Genomic DNA, 16,433 nt, shown 5'->3' with positions numbered 1-16,433 from the left:
AACATACATTGATTACATGTTTCATTGTACAACTTTTTGCTTTTCATTTGTTTACTTGTACTTGACTAGCACATATATGAGATTCATTTTCCATTTTAAAATATGCATAGAAGACAATTTTACAATGTGTAATAACAAATCTGCTTTTTATTGTTTTGCCAGGTAAGACATGTAAAGAGCCGTTATTATGGCATCTTAGAGAAAGAAAACTAAAATAAAAGAGTGCATGTTCCTTTCCAAACATCAGATGTAGACCAATCAAACGCTTAACACAAGATTAGTTGATTTTTCCTCAAAACATGGACCTCATATCAAATTGTGCTTTTTACATTATGCAACTGTTTTTGCTAAAGCCACCACATACCATTCTATAAATAATGCATAAGTGAAAGCTACAGAATATACAGTCTGTATCAGCTGATATGGACACATATGGAGTAGAGGACTGCAACAGCACAAACAAGTTTTAGCCAAGGGTACATTTCACATGTTTTCTTGCAGGAGGGGCAAGTTCTGTAACATACTTATACTCACACCATGAACAGAATTTCCAGCTTTAACGATTTTGAAAACATTCCCTTTGAAATATTAGGTGGCATGACCATAAAACTCATACTAATCTGTATTTACCGGTAGTGTATTTGAAAACATATGGAATATATATATTTCTGTATATATAAAAAACAAAGGACATTATGTACTAGTTAGTATCATAACTCTGGGCACCTCCTGTTTATTGACATGACTGTTTTTAACTTTTAACCTCAAACCACTGTTCTTAATAGGATATCGTTTTGGTTAAGTGTTGCTACAGCTGAAGACTGTGCCAAGCAAAAATGGAATGCCACACCACGGTATGCGATATAGACACACAGTAACCCAAGCCTGCAGGAGTTTCTTATACAAAAAATGGCTGTGGCCTCCATTCTTTTTCATTTTTCTTTTATAACCACAGTCGTGACGAGATCAGACAGGTTTGACACTGCAACAAGCTAATGTTCTCCATTGGCGGCCAAGCTTTGGGGTCCATTTTGCAATTTTTGGTCTGACTGGTCTCATCACACCAGGGGTCAGGCTGAATCAAAGGGCAGGAGGCCAGCAGGAGCAGGAGTGTGTAACAGTTCTGCTGAGTGAAGACAGCTTATCACTGCCACAAGTCTTCAGTGCGTCCAAACTTAAACACTAGGCCACTGAAATAGAACATTAGAGACACCGATCATTGATGAGATTGGTGCAAACAGACATCAAAATCACTACAAAAGAGTCAATTGCTTTGGTTCAGGTGATATGGTTCAATACACCCACAAACACACACCAGACAACCAAACACTTACCCAAAGAAAATGAAAGCATTTTGGAAAAAAACTGCAATTCCAGGGTACACAATGGGTTTCTCTGCAGAATACAAACAAGAACATAATATTCATGTGATTTTCACACAAGAAACTACAAGATAAACACACGATACTAAACATTTTGAGATAACAAGTTTCCCAAGTGGTTGAAATGGGCTTCCATAAGAGAACTATTCAACAGGATGAAAAGGACAATGCTAACAGTCAGTGCTGCTGCTGACCATTTGGGTACCCAAAGCAGAACTGCTTTGTGGTGTGTGCTCTGCTTCTCCTCATCAGAGTAGCGAATATTGCATTTATAAATTACAGGGTCATAGGCTAGAGTTTATAGGCTACCTTCTGGCACGGTGAGTGTCATCTATTTCCCTCTCTTCTCCTCCTAACTCTTTCTTCTTAACTGTCTGATTTCTCTATCCTGTCTTCTGTGTTGTGTTGATGCTGTGGTGGCCCTATTGCGTCTTTATTGTATTTAACCATTAGCTTTCTCATTCATTTTTACCTATCAGAGGTAGCCTAGGCCTATCTGCAACTGTGTCACCAAGTGTGTTGAGGCAAGGATAATGGTCCCGGCAGCATTTTTTTACTAAATGAAACAAAACTTAAAGAAAGAAATATTGGTGTCCTCTGTGGTAGATACTGCCATGTGACTGCAACTGGGCTACGTGAGACCTGACGGTGCATTGAGGCAATGATAATCGTCTCGTCATCTAGTTTTACTTAATATTAATAAATTAAACGGAACTGGAAGAAAGAAAAGAAAGAAATGACCTCGTGCCCTCTATGGTAGATAGCGCCATGTTCACATTGCATGTAACATGCTGTTGCTGTATTTTGACATTGTAAACGTTTAGAAAAATGAAAAGCAGTTTGAAGTAAAGCTACTTATATCTATTGACTAAATGTTGGTGCCTCCTACGGCCCTTGGTGCCCTGCCCTGCACACAGTGTGTGATGCATGCGGTGGTAATGGCAGCACTGCCAACAGTTAGAGTAAAAACTTACGGGGGACAACGAACCCTCCGAACAAGATCCACATGGAAGCGATGAGGGATCCAAATGCCAGCATGAAGCCGATGAAAAGCCACACCCTGGCACCTAAGACAATGGATTCAGTGGAATTACGTAGATTGCATTTAGTGGTGTAAACACATCAATATTTAAGGAGAAATCTGGTAGCAGTATCAAGGTGAACTACTGGTAGATAAGGGCCACATTAAATCGACCACAAACTGGGACTGGCCCTCTTTGTAATCTAAATAAGCAAGAGATCAGTGCAATGAGGTCTTTAATTATGTTACTTAGGGATAAAAACTAGTAAAACAATAACAGTTCGGCTTCAAGATCCATACTGGGAAAACATTTTAACTGCGACATACCTGTCTGTCCCAGACATCCTTCACTGTAGCTATCTCCCCTCACCTGCCCATTGGAGACAGCATTGATCCTGCAAAAAGAACATCATCATTGCAAATGAATTTTGTTTGTCACAGTCACATTCTCTTGTGAATCACGGCAGTGACTTACATTAAAAAAGCCACCGTGGCTATGACTCCACATGTGTGGTAAGCATGGTGAAAGTCATCTTCTGTTGGATACTTCACAGCTGCATCAATGATAATCCACCATCCTGTGAAAAACTTCAGACATAAAGACACAATTGATTTCCTAAAACAGAAACAACGGCAAGACATCCAGATTCAAACTGTAAAAAGGTCCATTGTCAAAAACAACTCTATGCATAGAGCTACAAATAATTAAGGGTAAAACTTGAGGAACCTACAAGAACCCCAGCAGCTATCGAAGCTATTGTGTTTCTCTTCTCGCCCCAATCCACATTGCATTCACAGTCGCCACATCTGATTCCATCCAAAAAGCCTGACATGATTCACCACCTGAGAACAGAAGTAAACAGACCTGTTATTTAAACAGAGCCACATTTAAGGTGCTTAAACAGGTTATTTTGCCCGACATGGAGGTGAGAACAGGACCATCCTAACCCCGAAATCAAGCAAAAATCTATAAACATCTTAACAGGTAACATGTTAACGTTACATGGAAAAAAAACTATTCGCGTGGATGGTTGGGAAATGTAGGCCACTGAGGCGCTTGCTACAACAAAACAATGCCAAGGAACTTCTACCTTCTAATTTCTGTCTAAAGCTCTAAATTGCAGCCCAAGACACGAATAAGTTATTTGAAAAACAACCTGCCATTGGACCAGAGTGCTAAACCCTATTGACAAAACTATTTGAATTTTTCGACCTTCGTAGCTCTCAGTGCTGCGCAGTGTCAATGGGTTCTTAAAATGAGATGCTACACACAAAGGATTAACATCAACGTTCACTTCAACTGTTGGTGGATAAGAGATAAAACAGGCTGTGTTCGTCAGACAGTTTGGACAATAATGTTTATAGTTATGTTTATAGTTGCCTGACAAAATACGGCATTTCGATAAGCTACTAATTATGTTCAGGGAATAAAAACCTCTACTCCTCCAACAAGCTAGCTAGCAGTAGCAGTCAGCTGCCAGCTCTTGTGAGCTAATGTTATCCTGGCTAACCTAGCTTGTCGTTCCAGGAACGCCCGCTTATCCTCTACTCTAAAGCATACCATGATTCAAGTAAAGTATATGGGTATTTTTTTTTATCAACCATGCATGTAATCACGAATTTATTGTGAATATACATCAACGGAACATTACCAATTCAGACGTCTTCGGTCCAGTTTCCTCCTTATTTCCGACTGACTGACTTGTCCAAAGGCGCATGCGCATAATCGATTACTGTCCGTATTTACATCAGAGGACTTGCGCAGCTTCTAGCACTGCGGGAGGCATTCGCCATATTCCAATGCTTTAGGCTAGACATGATAATATTAATGGTTCATCTGTCGTTATGAAAATGTCATATTCGTACATTTTTAATAGACATTAAAAATGGCCTTTGTATTTTCCAAAAGTAACATCAGAATCAAGTAACATCAAAAAGTAACAGGATATACTGGTTTATGAGTCATGTGAGAGTGTCAGATGACATTGTTGATCACAAGCTTTTAGCCTGATTCATTCTGCTTTGATAGGCCTAGGCTAGGCTACAAACTTTATTGCAGGACAGTGATAGGAGTTTACTGTTCACACTAGAATGACACTAAATTATTATATCATATATTATATCAGCAACAACATCAACAAGTCATTGTAAAATAATTTATTGTTAAAACACAAGCCCTTGTAGGAAGTTAGAACATGTTTGCCATTTGTTATCAAACCACTAAGTTACAGTTCAATAGCATACTTTAATTTTCAGACATTTCATGATGACATACTGTACACAGAAAACCAAGAAACAAGTAACTACAAGACATTCTTGGTTTATGTCACATCACCTGAATAAAGCTAAAGCATCGTTGCAGAAAGAATACTCTTTCTACCCCAAAGGCTGGTATTGAGTTAACTATTAAATCTGAAGTTGTTTAATTGATGTTTCAATTTCATGTTGTGAAAAGACAAAGATATGCAAAACATTCATGCCAAGTGTTACTGATGCAATACATCATCAAATATAACTGATGGTGTACACATCCAGAATTATCTTGTCATTATTGGAAGTAACTGATAAAAAGCAATAGTGGTCTTTTTGAATAGCTTACTAAAAGCAGTGCATTATGCAGACAGATCAATTTTAGAGAAAACATCACAAACAGATCAAATCTACAGCAATGTGTGATGGAGCAACATGATTGTTTTCACCTAGCTGTGTGCCATGACAATAACAAATATTTACATTACATTTCAGAACACTTTCAGTAGTTGCAAAGCAACGGAAATTGAAAGAATGATGACTCCGAAGTATCCAATGTAGCCATAAACGCCACGCATCCTCTTTGCAGGATCTAAATAGTAAAAGTACATCCATGACTAACCAACACATACATGTAACTCAACTATTCCAAACATTCCTACTTTAATAAGAGTAATACACATTCAACTGCAAACTGAATTGGAAGTTTCCCATTTGCACAATTAATTAGGTGCATGTACCAATCTTAAAGCTCTAGCCTCTCTCTTGGTAAATTAGTTACCAGTAATAGAGTACCTTACCTCCAGTGTAGTAGCCCCAGGCATATGAGAACCTACTGGTCACCCAGATGGCACCCAACACAGAGGCAGCAACCTAGTCAGCAAGGAAGAGAAAGCACATTGGGTCTGTATGAATGTATGTAGCCTATACACATTAATGCACATTTTCTGAAATCTTACTAATTGTGATGAAACATTTCTTAACCTTTGATAAAACTTACAGGGTAGACCAATGCTGCAATAGTCTGAAAGACGAGCCACTGAGGATATACCTCCAAGGTATTCTGATGTGCTCTCTGAATGCAGTTGAACACTGGCTCCTTGTCACTGTACATTGTTGGATACTGAAAAGGAAGAGATCGAAGGCTACAGTGGCACAACATAATCATGCAACAAAACAATCTAACTGAAGCATATCATAAAGCATGAACATTTTGACACAGGTTTAATTTCAGACGTGGAGCCATTTTGTATCTGACCTCTAGGGTTCGATGACATCATCATTTCATTTCCCCCATTATTCCTCATTACAATAAAGTACATGTTTACAACTATTCAGTTTTATTCCAATAGAAAAGCTTATTTTGACCACAGCTGTTGCCCTGATGCCACACTGTTCCTGGAACACGTGTCTGGCCATTTCAGGTGTAAATGTAACCAAAGTAACCCGGTATAAACATCCATAACGGAAGATGGTAAACAGGCTTGTAGATTGTCTGCTGTGTGAAATCCTCTACCTATAGCACGAGGAATTTAACATCTCTCCTGTGTATATTTTACATATATACATATCTATGACTACTACTACTACTACTACTACTACCATTATCATTATTATCACTTTACCAAGCATTACTACTGCTTTATAATTGACCAATATGCAGGAGAGGCCGTAGGTTACACTGATTACAGAACAGCTTAGCTGTTCTATAATCAGTGTAACCTACGGACTCAAGTGGCTTATTGCTTTTCTAAAACTGTTAACTTATATTTAATGGCTTTTATTTTATGAAATCTTGCCAGATATATGTAGTAAGGTAAGTGTACCCATTCTAAGCCCAGTGGGGTATACTACGAATCTCGATTAGTGGGTTAGCGAGGTAAGTTGCGCTCAAAGCCAGGGTATTCTGTCATACGAAAGTGGATTTGTTTTGGCGTCGCTGTATCACCATGGTATCTTATGCTCGCAACCAAACCTGGTCAGGAGCTGGTTATGTGCTCAGTTATAGCTCAAATCGTGAAAAATCACCGCCCTCTGACTCATCCTACTGACTAGTGACCAATCAATTATCTTGAAAAACGAAGTCATCTCACATGTGAGAATCTGTCATCGCATCTACTGGAGCAGCTCCGCCTCTTCAAACATTTTGAAACTCGAAGGCGCTTTAATTATGTTGCGCATTCAGATATATCACTTTTATGGACATGCATAGCATACAATATCTAATGACCATCGATTTTTGGATGTTATAGGTTAGACACAAAAAAAGACCACCCTAGATTTTGCTACCGCTCATAAATACGGAAGTAATCGCTTTTAAACCGAGGCGGTCTTGTGCATCTCCACGTTTCCCCATTGGTCAAAGTCACCCCAACCACGAGAACGCGCACAGATCTGAGCTGAAAGCCTAGTTTGATAAATTCATCCGTGAGTGAGTTTCGTAATACCACTCTTTCGTTTTTAGCAATCCAAGTTATCCTAAGAAAGCTTGGTTATGTTCAGCGAGATTCGTAGTATACCCCACAGGTGACATAACAACAACAACAACAACAACAATAATAATAATAATAATAATAATATTTTATTTTTTCCCCTTCCTCCTCTGTAGTGTAATATAAGTTATCGTATTATTCATTTATTTGACTTTGTTTTATTTATAGGCCTAGACCTATACTCTACTTTTTACATCTTTTGTTACTTCATTGTTTCTGTAATCTGAACTTCATCAATGATCCTCCAAGAATAAATAAAGGTTTAATGAATGAATCATGATTGCCAAGCAACCTCAAAACTCAGCAACTGTAACTTTTGTATCAAGTCAAAGAGTATAGCAACAACAATGTATTACTAATAAATGTAAATAAACTCATCTTAATCCATTTTTATTAGCATAGGTAGTGGCTCTATGTTTCATTGACCAAGGATCTTCTTGAGTTTAGGATTGCCTTGGTCAATTACCCCCAGGACTGGACAGGCTAGCTAGATGATGGGACTGGCATAGAGCCACACTCAGAGCCAATGGGGTAAAGTGGCACAAGACCTGCCGATAATACAACCAAACAAAGTGCACGTCATTGGAAAACAGTGATGGAAGCTGATGTGCCAATGATCCATACATGTTCGTTCACACACAGTCATGTTTCCATCGAAGAGCTTATGCTTAAGAAAAAGTTGTGATGCTTTGTAAAATGAGAAAAAAAGTAAAATGATTTACAATGAATGATTTCCATGAAATAGTCCAATTGTTTTCCTTCAGCAGTTGATATGTTGTCAACATGATGTGTAAATCATAGCATTTTTTTTTTTATTATTCACATTTTACAAAGGGTCCCAAGTTCCCAACATTTCCAGAATTAAGGTTGTACAAGAATTTTGATAATGTGTCTCACACAGAGATGTAATGGCATTTAATGGAAGTTCTAGACTGCACAGTAAAATTCTAGAATGACTTGCAGAATTTTACTCCTGAAAATTTTGTGAAATGTATCTGCCTGCCCCCTGAGGCCAAATCTTAATGGCCCCATGTCTGAAAATGAAGTTGACGGTCTCAAGAAACAGAAAATGTCATGCATAAAATGCACAATATCTTTCATATAATGCTCCACTAAACCTTTATCTCACAATGGGCTCTTAAGCAAGAGAGGTCAAAGTTAACTGTTAACAAGTGGACTTATGACCTCTTGCTCCAGTTAATCATTCTGATTTTCAAGAGTGCATGGACACTGCACTTTTCTCAGTATTCTCTCCAATTCAATTACGGAATTATTGTGGTTATAAATAAAATGCACCTTTCACTTTGAACTAATAAACAGTTAATGACACTGCTGATTAGCATACAGACAGGCAGGTCCATATATGCCTTTTACTGTCTATATAGCATAGTGTAGCCTACGCAATGAGAGAAGTCTTAAACAAATTCAAATGCAGAGCCTACCTTCACGTCATATTTCTTCCTTGCAGACCCAACCTGGACCGCAAGATAACCCAGCATTATCCAACTGTATAGGTACGTGAAGATCACAAGGCCGAAATTTGAGGGTAGCACGTCAAGAACGTCCATCATGCAGATACTTTAACATACAATCGTGTGAATATACTGTCTAGTCTCTAGTCTCTTGTTTTCCCAAGTGAAACAACGATCTTTGAGGAAGGAAGTGGCAGGCCGGTCAAAGCGATTTCTAGTAGATAACAGTTCTCGCGATGTTTGATGATATTGGCTCTTGCTGGTTATCATGTTTTCTTTGTTTAAATATAACTTATCTTTAGTCATTAACTTTATAATCCAACTACTCTATATGCTCGTTCTTCACCAACTGCTTCGAATCGCCATATTTGTGAAACACAAAGATATTTGTGAGGAAAAGTGTAGTGAAAAACACACTGGTGAAACGTGAACATGACGTCACAACATATAATTCCTCCCTAGTCCTCGTGACTCCTGTGTGCACATATCGCAGTCGCCATTGGAGACAGTCAGAAGGAAATCTCTAGAGCAACAATCTGTGTAGAGAGAGTTAATATTTTGTTGCATTTTTGTTAATTTGATCTCAAACGACCACAAATCTATCCGTAAGTTACCTCTGAAACATATTTGAACTTCAAATCAAAGTTTTCTTTATTAACGGACGTTAATCCAATAGAACAGACCGAACAGCGTGGCCTAATTTAGGCGAGCGCTGAAGGAGCTTCTAACGACGCCAACGTGAAGCTATCACTGGTAAGTTCTTTATTACCAGTTTCATAACTAACTTAAATCATGAAGTCCATATTGACCAACATTTCGATATTATTGGTGTGGAATAGAGTGGCATGGCATGCGAAATATCCCATAACTTTACACTTAAAATGTAAATGTTGCTGGACATGTTGCCAGCTAACCTTAACGTTAGCTGAGTTGACTTAGCAGCTAGCATGTTCTTTGTGAGCGCTGACGTAAACGTACATTTAACGTTAGCAGATGGACTGTGGAGGTGTAGCACTAACTATAGAGATTTTTCGGAATGTCATGTTAACGTTAACCTGTAGTGAAACTGGGGGGTTTTACGATTATCTATAAGTCAAACTAGCTGTGTTTGAAATGTCACTGATAACAACAGTTGTGATTACGAGAACACAGTCGAGGCGTCCCTGGAAATTTCCAGAGTTGCGTAACGTCTGTGTTTATGAAACTCCGACAGCCTCCAGGGGCGGGCTGGTCTCTATAATGTCCAGGTTTCGGCTGAACTGTGCCTGTTTACTGACACTTAAAACGTATGTGTGGTGGTGTTATTTATTTTAACACGACGTTTCCAAAATAATTTCGAAGTGGAAATATCTGCTACTACGCTGCAGTAATTCTGAGATCTTTTTTTACAGACTGCAGTCGGTGCATCCCCTCTATATATCGGAGTTATTTTCAGACTGTTGCATAAAGACGCAAATTTAGTTCATTTGTTATTGCGCTTCTCAACTGTAGGGGGAACCCGAGAGCAAGTCTTGTTAAGCGCTGCTATATAATAACATGACGTCAGCCGATTATTCAACTTGTGTCACGTTTTAAAACGGAGTCATTGCATAATACACTTTGTCAGTGTTGTATCTAATGGATTTTTTTCTAAATTATTGTCTTCTCTGCTTTCCATAGAAAAACATGAAGACCACTGACAAGAGCATGCAAGCTCAGACAGCACGTCTCAGTGAGGGGCTGAGGTTGATCTTTGATCAAGAGTCATCCAGCTCTCCCTCCTCTAGTCCCCATTCCAGCAGCAGGAGTAGTGGAGGGAGCAGCTGCAGTACCAGCCGGGACAGTCGCTCATCCAGAAGCATGAAGCGATCTCATAGGAGGAGAGGTCATTCCAGATCTTCCTCCAGTTCCTCTACATCAAGTACCCAATCTCGTTCCCATTCTCGTCCTCGTCCACGATGCCACAGACAGTCGTCACATCATCGTTGCCGCCGTCATCGCCACTCGCCACCTCGCCGGTACCGGGCACGCTCCCGCTCCTACAGTCCTTCCCCATCATCAGATCGCCATTACACACGCCGAAGCCGCTCTCGCTCCAGGTCACCCGACAGCAGAAGGCACCGAGGCAGTGTTGGCCGATACCGGAGCAGACCTTCTGACTCCAGCCGCAGGAGCTACAGGAGCAGGTCTCGGACACCCGAGCAGTCCTCAGTCCATCTCAGTCAGGATGGTAAGAACGTGTCTGCTTCTAGTCTGTGGTTCTTTTATTTACTGAGGTACTTTATTTTGTTAGTTTGTGACACTTTAATGTGAGTTGTCAAGCTGATAAGTTGATCATCTTGGGTTGTCCTTCAACAGAAAAGAGGGAGCTTCTGAAAATCGCTGCAGAAAACGCAGTGAAGATTGTGGGGTCAGAACGGTTGCAGTTGCCTGAAAGTGTGAAGAGGACCCTCCAGCCGGAAGAGAAAGCGTCCCTGTCACCAGATCATAGCACTCCAGTCCCAAACAAATGGGTGAGACCAGATCCAGAACCCCAGCAGAGTCTAGAACAGGTGGGTGTTAACAGAAGCAAATAGTTTATTCTTTTGTGCGTCCTTTTTGAATGAGAGAGCTACTGACCGTATTTTACTCTTGTACAAGGTAACAGTACTTGAGCTGCTTAAATGCAGATGTGCAATTCTGACATCATGTAGTGTAGTATTTGAAACTGACCATTGCCAATATGGTTATCTGGATGTCCACACACAAGTCAATGAGTAAAAGTTTAAGAGCGAAGGGGTCTCTCTTTTTTTTGTAATTGTGAAACATTTTTTTAAACTGACCCCTTTCTCTGGGTTGTTTCTGTAACTTTTCCATTTCCTTTTCATAAAGAAGGTGTATTTGCAGGCATCTGACTGGCCTGGATCAGGCTGATTAAAAATAGTCCTCAAAACGCTGTGTGTTAATTACAGCAGAGGCTTATTCGAGTAGTTTGAATCATCGAGTCTGTCACGGACATTTAAAGGAAATGTTGAAGGTAAATGAGGTTTCTCCCCTTAGTAAGCATTACGTTTTCTTTGTGAGTGTGTGTGAGCGTGTGTGAGCATGCTTGTCTGTGTGAAACTTAATTCTATCCTCTGTAAGTGTGTGTGTTTTAACTCTTGACCGCCTTCGTATCACTGTCTGTAGGAACATGGTTTAGCTTCATGTGCTCTGCCTTTTTGTTTTATTCATTTCTTCAGATAACATGGTCTGCTCTCCAGCACCCCTCGGATTTAGGAGAGCGAGGGGGCAGTCATGTGACGCCACTGGGTTTGTGGAAAGGGTTAATTCTTAAGTCTCACTTGCACATCAAAGGTCAAGTAACAGTTGATGCCTGTAGTGTACCTTGTTTAAGAAGTACAGTACATATTAGTAGCGTTACTATAGTTAAGTATACATCTCTTTGTATTGCATTGATCTCCCATCCTTTCAAATTGGAGACTGTAGGTCGTTGCAACATAGACATTAAAGAAGTAGCCAACGCCTCATATCTGACTACATGTAACGTACTAGCAGGTTCTTTTCTTCATGCATAACAGAAACTTTTGATGTTTGTTTGCTCTTGGTTGAAACGGATGCGTTGTTATTTGGCAGAGCCTACCTCCAGCTTGCAGAAGAAGTGCAGGCGCTGGGACTGCACACTAGTGACTATCCCTGAGCCCTGAGCTGAAAACTTAAAAACTGAAGAAGAAACAACCCCCTCCCCCTCTCCATGTACCAAAGATAAGTTTGTGCCCATGCTGTGGCACAAGTTGGGGTTCAAAAACTGCATCATCAGAGAAGGGATCTTTTATTTTTATTTTTGTGCTGTTATTTTTTTCCTTTTCCCTTCAAATGTACTGGAACTAACTGGTCCAAAAGTTCGGCAACTGCCCATTGGCAGCAGTGCAGACAGATCTTCGTTGTAACATTGCAGATCGTAGCTATTAAGTCACAATTATACCTGTACATTGTGACCTTAATGATCTTGAGATAGTCATATGCATGGTTTGTTGTCTAAAGACAAAAAAAGGTCACATCTCTATCAGTCTGAGGATGATAAAGAAAGTTTGAAAAGAGTTTGTGATCACTTTGTTAAACAAGTCTGTTCCTTTTGTTTTTCTGGCAGATCACAGAGACGACCTCCGAGGATGGTGAATTAAGCCCCAAGATGTCTCCTAAGAGAAAACCCATCATGTTCAGCATCAATGTGAGTATGAATTGCATATTGAATTGAATTAACAAGTGACATTTTGAATAAATATAAATTAAGAAATAAAATTAAAGAATTAGATTAAGAAATAAAACACGTTTATGATTTTTTTTTTATCTTCACAGAACACTGTTGCAAAGCCGACAAATGGCAAACCTCAGGGCATGGCAGAGGTTAAGGTAACCTCAAGGGTTGACATCGTGGGCAGCAAAAAGCCTTATGGCCAGTGGATCCCAGTCAAGACAAAAGTCCTTCTTTCATCGAAACGTTAGCAAGCTTGCTTGTCCATGCAAGACTTTGTAAATATTGTATTTATTGTATATATATGGGGTGGAAAGGGGTGTATGGAATTCATCATAGATATTTTCTTGCAGATGTACAGTAAAAAGCAATTGAGGGAATTGGGAAGAAGGCAAGAAGAAAATCTACAGGTGGGATATTTTTGTGATGTTTCTGTGGTTTTAAATAAAGACATTTAATGTGGAATTGTCAGTGGCTCTTAGTCCTTTTTGTCTAGCTCTTGAAATGACTTAACCATAATAAATGTATGACTACTTAGCCAGAAAAGAGTAGGCTGGAACATGAACTAGTGGGACTTCTTATGACATTGCACAACTAGCCAGTAGATGGAAGTAGAGGACTACATCTAATGTTAGCCCTCATCTGTCTCAATACTCAATCCCGGAGTTCAAGATTGTTAGTGGTTTTAATAGACTTCATCGAACAAAGAGGACAAGATAGGAGACTTTAATGTTGTGGTGTTATAAATCCACTACAATTATTTTGTATATGTTTGATGGTTGAGCTTTGTTTCTAAAACGAAGATTTGGCAGGTGTACAGCACAGATTTTGGTCTTAGAAATATCTTGAGCGTGTAACAGTCTGCCATGATCCCAATGGAGTCGATCCATGCCTTGCCTTACATGACCTTCACTAGATTTATCAAGGGAAATTGAGCATTCAGTTTTGACATCAGAATGAGTGATTCCTAGTTCTAAAATTTTTTTGTCAGCTGAGTTCACTGTAGCTAGGGGGGACAGGACTTTTTTTATTATTATTTTTATTTAGGCCTACATGTCATCAACATTCATGCGCACATGCATTAATTCGTGTCAAACGGCATTCAGTGAGGGACTTCCAATATCCTCACAGTGCTGTGAGCTGCAGCTAGCAACAGACTTCATTTTAATGTAGCCCGATACTCCGCCACAAGGGAACGCTGCCCTCTAAATCGGGAACATCCTGGCAAAACCACAAAAGAATCTTGACACATCTTCTGAAGATACCCCTCCATGTTTACAGATGCACATAAAGGCCTCCATTGTTTGCCAGACACAGAACGCCTTTTCAGTTTGGCTTGAGAAAAATGCTTCAAGTCACCCCTCGCAGGCAAAGTTTATTTGATGTTTAATTTTCTCTTTTAATGCCACGGATGCCGGGCATCTATTTGAGGCCATCACATGAGTATAATTTTTATTCAAAGGCGCCTGTCTTAGAACTCTAACAAGTTTAACAATAGTGCTATCTTATCTTCACCAAAAGACTAAACACCTTACTACAATCAATCTTGTGCGCGGTAATATCCACTTTTGAAAGCCTACTGGCTGTGTTCATGTCATGACACATCATCTTCAACATGAAGCAGACAGAGATCAAACATGTATAAACAATTATACAATCTAATCAAATGTTGTAAAGGTTTATGGATTAATGGGGTTGTCCTTAATGACACAATTTGTGTGTTACAGATGTAAGAGGACATGTTGGCGTAAGTTTAAGCTATTTAGTTTAAATGACCTAATTTTGAAAGCTGTTGATCAAGAGATCTAAGCTTGAAAGCTGTATTGAAGTTATGAAAAATGACTGACTTGAAATTCCAACAGGGTATGTGTGTTTTAAGCACCCTCTTTGCCAGTGTTGGGTAAATGTAGGATTGTCTGCAGCTGACTGAGTCATTGTCATCTGTTCCCTTTGCAGTTGAGTTCAAGTTGTCATTATAAACTGTAATGGCCCTTGAACAGACAATGAAAACAAGCAGCAAATGCTAATGGGGATAGGCTACCTCAATTAGGCCACACCACAGCAACCAACCACCCAGATTTCTTCAATGGTATAGGATTTAAGGTGGTGTGTAAATAAAGCAACCAAATACATTAAAAAGGGGGAAAACTAAATAAAAATTAGAGTGCAATTCATGGGTTTCATCCGGTCCCTTTCCACAGGTGTATAAAATCAAGTGCCTTGATTATGAATGCAGTCTGCATGGTGCTTGATTAATACACCTGTGGAAAGGGACCTGATGAAACCCATGAATACAATCATCCTTGGAATCTCTAAACTTACCATGAAAGACCAAAAGAAACTAGAAAATGTAATTCCATGGAAGGAATTACCATTGCATGTAAATGCGAAAAAGGTTGCTGACTGTGTAAAACATTAGGCCTATAGTTAAAAAGACAACTAGGCTACAGAGAACAATAGATAGGCTAAATAACAATAACCCAATTACAATTCCACTGAAAAGTCACATTTAAAAAGTGATTTATGAAAATGCATCAAAATTGTGGATATAGGCTATTATAGAAAATAAATCTTCATTTATTAGAATTTAAAAGACTGACATGAAGTTGCCAACTTCAAAGTTGCAAGAGCTGACACTTAGTAGCCTACAGTGAAACGACTGGTAGGATAGCTATAGCCTTCATATCTACACTAATGCAGGTTAAAAGTAGGCCATACTAGACACCATTGGAATACAGAATAGGAATTGGAATACCTACCCTACAATCTCAAATAACGCCAATCAACGATGATGCAGCAACAGGTAGGATATCTAGCAAATGTAACGTTAGCTTACAGTAGGATATGTTATGTAGGCTACAGGATGAGCTATGTTCTTCGAAGTGTCTCCAGGTGTGTGATTGTCCTAATAGGAATGTACAATAAGCTGTTAACAAAGGTTTTTAATTTGTGAATGATACCGAAAGCTTTAAATGATTGCCTGGTTGGCAAGTCCCCAAGCTGAAACGACTAGCTAGCTTGCTAACAAACAAACGTGAAATGATAACAATGCAGTTTGTGCTAGAAACGACTGTGAGTAGACTTGAACCTAAATGTCTATCAGGTTGGACTTCACTTAAAACGCTGGGTGAAGACAAATAAGTGTCTCTGGTGAAGATCGGTGTCGTGTAGGCTGCTCTGTGAGATGGCTAAAAGCCCTTGTGTAAGTCCTGTTGGCCTTGCAGCCTACCCGACGTTAAACCTAGCCTGGAGCAAGTTTGGTTGCCGTTAGCTACATACAGTGTTAAATTTACGTTGACGTTAGGTTAGATTGTCTTTAGCTGTTGATAACGTTACCGAGAGCAAACCGGTTACTGTAATGATATAAACAAATGTAAGGAGTAGCAGCTAGCCTAACAGGAGACAAGACGATAACGTCCTGGGTTAGCACAGCAGTACAGCTTAATGAGTAGACATAACATTCAGGTGCAGCAGCCTGGTTTAGCCCATGGGTTTAGCGCAGTGGTGTGGATCCTTGATTACGGACAGCTGAGCACTGACGTAACAGAGGCTTCGTTGCCGCCAAAGCTTCTCAATGTTAACTCTATGAGAGTTTTTAATTCT

General features: G+C 39.5%; 3 protein-coding genes across 11 annotated transcripts; 1 reads left to right on the top strand and 2 right to left on the bottom strand.

Annotated features, from left to right (window-relative positions):
* Positions 1-129: 129 nt before the first annotated feature.
* On the bottom strand, positions 130-4,157 carry tmem50a (transmembrane protein 50A). The gene is made up of 7 exons (XM_062523045.1): positions 4,056-4,157; positions 3,135-3,246; positions 2,879-2,991; positions 2,731-2,798; positions 2,357-2,449; positions 1,335-1,395; positions 130-1,190 (listed from the first exon to the last, which is right to left on the bottom strand). Exons 2-7 carry the CDS (start codon positions 3,234-3,236, stop codon positions 1,145-1,147), a joined length of 483 nt encoding a protein of 160 aa, XP_062379029.1. The 5' UTR covers positions 3,237-3,246; positions 4,056-4,157; the 3' UTR covers positions 130-1,144.
* A 388-nt stretch (positions 4,158-4,545) lies between these two features.
* On the bottom strand, positions 4,546-8,839 carry mgst3b (microsomal glutathione S-transferase 3b). Its single transcript, XM_062523047.1, has 4 exons — positions 8,588-8,839; positions 5,654-5,776; positions 5,454-5,526; positions 4,546-5,245 (listed from the first exon to the last, which is right to left on the bottom strand). Exons 1-4 carry the CDS (start codon positions 8,714-8,716, stop codon positions 5,145-5,147), a joined length of 426 nt encoding a protein of 141 aa, XP_062379031.1. The 5' UTR covers positions 8,717-8,839; the 3' UTR covers positions 4,546-5,144.
* Positions 8,840-9,087: 248 nt separating this feature from the next.
* rsrp1 (arginine/serine-rich protein 1) lies at positions 9,088-13,295 on the top strand. Of its 9 annotated transcripts, none has more exons than XR_009936531.1 (6): positions 9,089-9,370; positions 10,277-10,826; positions 10,955-11,612; positions 11,818-11,887; positions 12,212-12,806; positions 12,935-13,295. XR_009936531.1 is itself a non-coding variant. In XM_062523030.1 (5 exons), the coding sequence occupies exons 2-5, from the start codon at positions 10,283-10,285 to the stop codon at positions 13,079-13,081; spliced, it is 966 nt and encodes a 321-aa protein (XP_062379014.1). In that variant the 5' UTR covers positions 9,093-9,370; positions 10,277-10,282; the 3' UTR covers positions 13,082-13,295. The 9 variants fall into 9 exon arrangements, 1 of the variants encoding a protein (XP_062379014.1); XR_009936532.1 differs by having other exon boundaries at positions 9,090-9,370; positions 10,955-11,148; XR_009936526.1 differs by having other exon boundaries at positions 9,088-9,370; positions 10,955-11,148; positions 11,818-12,806.
* The last annotated feature ends 3,138 nt before the right edge of the window (positions 13,296-16,433 follow it).

Source organism: Sardina pilchardus, chromosome 20 (assembly GCF_963854185.1).
Source record: "Sardina pilchardus chromosome 20, fSarPil1.1, whole genome shotgun sequence".
NCBI classification, from domain to species: Eukaryota; Metazoa; Chordata; class Actinopteri; order Clupeiformes; family Clupeidae; genus Sardina; species Sardina pilchardus.
This window is presented reverse-complemented; position numbering and strand designations above follow the sequence as displayed.